Raw genomic sequence first — 6,119 nt, 5'->3', positions numbered from 1 at the left:
GAGTGCGAATCGTGATCTTGTCTAGAAATTGAAAGCTAACCTTTACTGCCTAAGGCCTATCAAAATTTGCGTACGCGTTGATTTTCTAAATAAATAAATAAATAAATAAATAAATAAATAAATAAATAAATAAATAAATAAATAAATAAATAAGGTGTAAATTTCACTTTTTTAAATCCGATATAGAGATCGAAATTGTGCGGTTACTTTTGACTTTACTTTATTCTATCTAATTTAGTGCAGATACAAATATAAATAAAATACGATGATTATACGGTATTCCCCAATATACAACGAACATCGATGCTATGAAAATTGTATGAATGGACAAATGATTCAAATTAAACAAGTAAAGTTGTGATAAATTTAAGTATGAGTAGGTCTAAGATAAATCGGCTTATTATCTATTGTAAGGTAGACTAGGCCTACATGTGTCTATCTAAGCTATGATAATTCAATTTCTTGTTATAATAGTCTATATCCCTTTGCCTTGAAATCATCAATTAAACTAGGATACCGGAAGGAAGAGCGGAATGCTAAAAATTTTCCTCTTATCTATCACTGCTTTTAAGAAGTGACTCAGAGAATTTTATATGCCTAGGAACTTCGACAATCCCTAGGAGTATTTTCTAAGATAGAAAATTGATCCTTTGTGAAGTTCAGTTATTCAGAAAAGAGGACAAGATTTCTTTTGAATATAGATATACGGAATTTGTTAATAAATTTCACTTCCCGTGAAAATCCATCGACAATCAGTTGAGAATGTCACTTATACGATACGTAGGCCTAACTGGTAGAAAATGTCCAGGGTGGCCACGCTAAACCCACACGATAAAGCTGAGTTCCCTATCAATTATGTAGTATCTCCCAGTAGAACTTCGTCCTAATACAATGAAGGGGAGTCCTACACAGCGCTCCGTATTAAAAGCAAGAGAATAATTAACTATATAAATAGCTTGAAGGATGCATGGCATTGATTACTGCAGCAGTATGTTCACTTTGAAAGGATGTAAATGTTTCATATCTCCAGTAGAATTATCTCTGGAGCAACACCTAATAAATACTAGTATAATTTGATTGGCATCAGCGCTACGACAGCTATTCGCTTGGCTATCTGTTAACAATGGTTTGTCCCACCCCGATCCCACGTGGCTGAGACAGGCTGCGCGGAGCGGTTGCTTTAGGCCCCGCCTTACACCGAAAGCTCCGCCCATGAGCGGCGCCATGCTAGGCCGAACCAATGGTGTGCTGGCGGGCTGCTCCAGGGCTGCTTCTTGAAGCAAGATCTTTAGGGGCCGCTCAGTCAGAGTCTGACAAGCGAGGCGAAAAGACGGTGTAATACGTGCTTGCTATGGTGTGTCGGGAGTGCAGCAGTGATCATAATACCCACGTGTAGTCCGCTCCAAGAATAGTCGGTCCGCCCCCATGCTGGCAGGACCTCCTGCCTCCGGCGGCGGCCTCCTGCACCACCAGCAGATGACTCCCGAGCTGCCCATGCACCACTTCCAACCAGCACCGCCGCACCAACACTCGCCACCGCCCGGTGCCAGCATGAGTCCTCTGCTCCCGAGCTTTGGATTCACCCAGGAGCAGGTAGCCTGTGTGTGTGAGGTGCTTCAGCAGTCTGGAAATATCGAGAGGCTGGGACGCTTCCTCTGGTCACTTCCCGCCTGCGAGAAACTGCACAAGAATGAGAGTGTCTTGAAAGCGAAGGCCATCGTCGCCTTCCACCGCGGCAACTTTAAAGAACTCTACCGCATCTTGGAGAGCCATCAGTTCTCCGCGCACAACCACCCCAAACTACAAGCCCTCTGGCTGAAGGCGCACTATGTGGAGGCCGAGAAGTTACGCGGGCGGCCCTTGGGCGCCGTGGGTAAATACCGTGTTCGACGAAAGTTTCCCCTGCCTCGGACCATCTGGGATGGCGAAGAAACCAGCTACTGCTTCAAGGAGAAATCTCGGTCCGTGCTACGTGAGTGGTACACGCACAACCCATACCCCAGTCCACGCGAGAAGCGCGAATTGGCCGAGGCCACGGGGCTAACAACGACGCAGGTGTCCAACTGGTTCAAGAACCGTCGACAGCGAGATCGCGCCGCCGAGCAGAAGGATGGGTTAGTACACAATTATTCTGCATGTCCGTACTTTAATCTTTCTCACTTTGTTCATGTGACAGTTCTTACGAGCCCACAATAGTTTAGATAACACTTTTATTCGCATTTTTGTGTAAAGTAAATTTTCCTCATTTCTGCCCTAAAATCTAGTGTTATGTGTAAATCGTGGTGGTGATGGTGCGAGGGTGAACTGCAGTGCTGAAGGAATTCTCTTGCCATACTGTTGTCATCCGTACTTGTAAAAATTTACCTCTTCACGGCGATATGTTATTAATTATAATAATCATTACGTTGCATTTCAGATTAACGAACGTCGTGTCTTAGATAGTTCTTGACTATTTCTGAGTATTATGACACGTAAGGTTGATATAACCTGTTGGATATTTTGCGTGCACTTAAAGGTGGGGCGAACCTTATAGGCCTAGGTGTCTCATTAATTGTTAAACGTTCCCCTAACTAGAATACATTCAATAGAGTCAGGAATAGATCCACAAGTAATACGCATTTTTTCTAATTCCTTCTATATAAACACAATATTAAAGTATGCTACATACAATTATATTTAGTATAAGTATCCGATTTAATGGGACTAAAAACAATTATGTTTAGTATATTTTAGGCTACATACTAACTCACTGCTGTCTCAGGACTTTCCCTATACGATAAGGAAGCACCGTGAATGGACGTATGTACTTGTCCTTTAAGAACTGTGTTAAATACTGTGATTAATTTCTGTGTATGAGTGTTTTCATTGCTGGTCCTCTTTCTGCAGTATGCTAGTGTTTCAGTGTGTGAAAATTCCAAGATCATGTCTGTATGCGTCGCTTTGGAACTCTTGGGTAATTTATCTCCGTGTTATATCGACGTAGTGCTGCGTTCATCTTCGTGAAGATTGTGGTATGCAGCTTCCCTCGACGGCTATGAATTATTATTATTATTATTATTATTATTATTATTATTATTATTATTATTATTATTATTATTATTATTATTATTATTATTATTATTATTATTATTATTATTATTGAAACGTGATTAGCAGACTACCTTAGTACTGACTTTTCACCCGTAGTCTACGGTCCAAATTCAAAATCCGTTGATCTCGGGGTGGAATTTTCACCCGACTAAAAAGTCACGTGGTGTTAGGAAAGGACATCTGGCCTTAATCCCCAATTTAAAATCTAAAGTGAGGGGAGGGGTGCAATGACCTAGATGTTTGTCCGCTTAAAACAACAAACATCAAAATCCAAAATGAAAGTCCAATGACCGCGGAAATACTTACATGGGATGTTATTATTATTATTATTATTATTATTATTATTATTATTATTATTATTATTATTATACTGTTATTATCACCCGGATCAAGTCGGCACAGGAAGTAGCCAGACAAAATGATCATCCCCATCTTTTCTGTAAATATTCTTTGAAGAACCTTGGATTGAAATATAAAGATAACTCCTCGTGTCATTCAAACTAAAATTTTCCGGGTGATAATCACATCAATGATCATTCTGTCTCATCTGAAGTAAACTAGACCAGATGGTCCTGCTCGATATGCGGTATGAGTGATACTCATAAGTAGGGCCCCAATTCTTATGTGATTACATATTTCGTTCCTTTAGATACTTGCAGACAACTGAGAAAGTCGCGAATGTTGGTCCTTATATTGTTATAATATCACGTATTTTACATATTAAGATATGCGAAGAATGTCACATTTATGTACATGTAAATAATGTAAACTTTATGTAGTAGGCCTGCAGGGTTTTTTTTCATTGTCTCGGCATGAGGACTACTGGATATTAGTTACAATAATAACATGATCGTTAAGGCGTTTACCATCGGAATGTTGGCCGCAGGGTAGGAGAGGTGGTGGTGTACAATTTATAATCACTAGATTGCCTGCCAAAAGACTGGATTCAGTTCCAGATCCATCTGCAGTGTTCTTATTGAGTGAGGGCATATGACAGCTGTTGATGGTAATTCGCCTGTCTAATGGGGAAGTAAAGCTTTGAGCAGACCCCTTGGTGCTATTCGATAGGAGTAGGCTATGTGCCGACACCGGGTTTCACCCCATCCCTTTTTACGCCATTCATTTCATCTCATTAACTCCTCTGATGAGGTTGACGTCAGGAAGGGAATCCGGTCGTAAGATATCACTACGAAGATTTGTCTCACTTCAAACCCGACCCCGTGGATAAGCGGGACAAACCCTGGATATAGCGGCTTACACTCCGCGATTTACAGTCCATAACATTCTTCTTATATACTGAAGCATTTTGATTATGCCCTTAATTTGTTTATTTACTAAGTAGGCATAACTATGGAAATTACCTAAAGCAACAACAATACTATTTCCGTAAAATATGGGGGTATTTAAAACAATTTTTTTTTTGTCTCGTATCGTAACCATAAGTCATAATAAAAGGAATACACGAACATTTTTTTAATTTAATGCAATAATATGCATATTTTATTAATATCATATATTTAATTATATCTGATATTTACCACATTTTAATTAATGTGCGGCCCTAGCGATGACTATATCATTTGGTTATCACCTCCATGATTAAACTCCTCCACGTTTAGTTCTCAGCATCTGAATTATAAAGCTGGAATTGCATTAAGCTTTCAGCACTTTTATTAACTGCAGTACAGTATTTTGCTGAAGTTAGTGATGGACAACAATCCTGTAGACCTTCCACTATTGCGATCGGAAGTGTCGAGCTGATAATAATATAGAACTAAACCTCTTTCGATCCTCGTCAGTAAGAAGAGTAGTCTATTACTCTGTGTTAAGGTTAATTGTCACTTGTATCGATCTCACTTGTACCCTAACAAAATTTTAGCATCTTGTTCTCAATATTGCGAATTTCTAACTCAGCTTATACGTCAGTGTAAACGCAAGAGTTCTTTGACATTGGAATTCGGGCACGCGTAAGGACACCCAGGGACAAAATTCGTCTCTTAAATACTGTACTTCAACAGTTAAGGTCGACGTTAGACAAATAATATTATTAATGCGCCTTAACTTTCTCAGTGATTTTAATCGAGATCGAAGTCCTATGTTTTCAAATGTTACAACATATTTTCTCTTTACTTTCTTTAGCAAATGGATATTCCAGTCATCTACCTTGGAATCATCCTAGCGCACATCTTTAGTCAACCGGAAATTATTGCAAACTTCGATATACATTTAAACTCAGGCTTATCTCTCTCGAGAGAACATCAGCAACGATTTTTTGACAGATTTGTTGCTGAAACAGATCTTTTAACAAACAGACAGTTCTTTTGTTGCTGTGGAATATGCAGACATTGGTGATTTATTGTAAGAAAAATCAGTTCATTTTCACCATCGATTCTGATTGTTTTCTCCCAATTGTACTAATAGCATGCAATGACTTCTCATTGAGAGGTAAACCACAATAGTATCCACCTGTTGCCAAACCAATTCTACTTAATAAATTAAAATACTCCACTCTACATCTCATTGTAGCCTACATACGATAAGTTACATATGATCTTGCAGTTTGCATCCCTTAAAAATGAATAATTTGTTAAAATTGTGTAGCTTATTACAGGTAAAGGGAATTAAGGGGGATCGTGTAGAAGATACAGACGCTCAACTGAAAAAAAAAATCACTCGTTCAAACTAAGAACGATTGTCAGGTCTCATTTCTTCTTAGCGGGCTGAGTGGTTCAGACGGTTGAGGCGCTGGCCTTCTGACCCCTGCTTGGCAGATTCGATCTTGGCTCAGTCCGGTGGTATTTGAAGGTGCCCAAATACGTCATCCACGTGTCGGTGGATTTACTGGCACGTGAAACAACTCCTGCGGGACTAAATTTCGGCACCTCTGCGTCTCTGAAAACTGTCAAAGTAGTTTGGGACGTAAAGTCAATACCGTTATTGCTATATCATTTATTCTTCTGCTTCTTGATCATGATCTGTTTTCCTTATTAGACTAGAAGAGCATGGCTTACAGAAGGTAGTGCCTAAAT

The 6,119-nt window shown here is 39.5% G+C and overlaps 1 protein-coding gene across 1 annotated transcript in view; it reads left to right on the top strand.

Moving 5' to 3' along the window:
- Positions 1-1,425: 1,425 nt before the first annotated feature.
- The window catches only part of LOC136864849 (homeobox protein six1a), a 384,817-nt gene continuing 380,123 nt past the window's right edge, over positions 1,426-6,119 (top strand). The window contains exon 1 of the mRNA XM_067142287.2: positions 1,426-2,114. Within this exon, the coding sequence (XP_066998388.1) occupies positions 1,426-2,114 (689 nt within the window). The remainder of the gene's footprint in view (positions 2,115-6,119) is intronic.

The sequence above is a fragment of the Anabrus simplex genome, chromosome 1 (assembly GCF_040414725.1).
Source record: "Anabrus simplex isolate iqAnaSimp1 chromosome 1, ASM4041472v1, whole genome shotgun sequence".
NCBI classification, from domain to species: Eukaryota; Metazoa; Arthropoda; class Insecta; order Orthoptera; family Tettigoniidae; genus Anabrus; species Anabrus simplex.
Note: the sequence above shows the minus strand (reverse complement) of the source record. Positions and strands in the feature narration are given on the sequence as shown.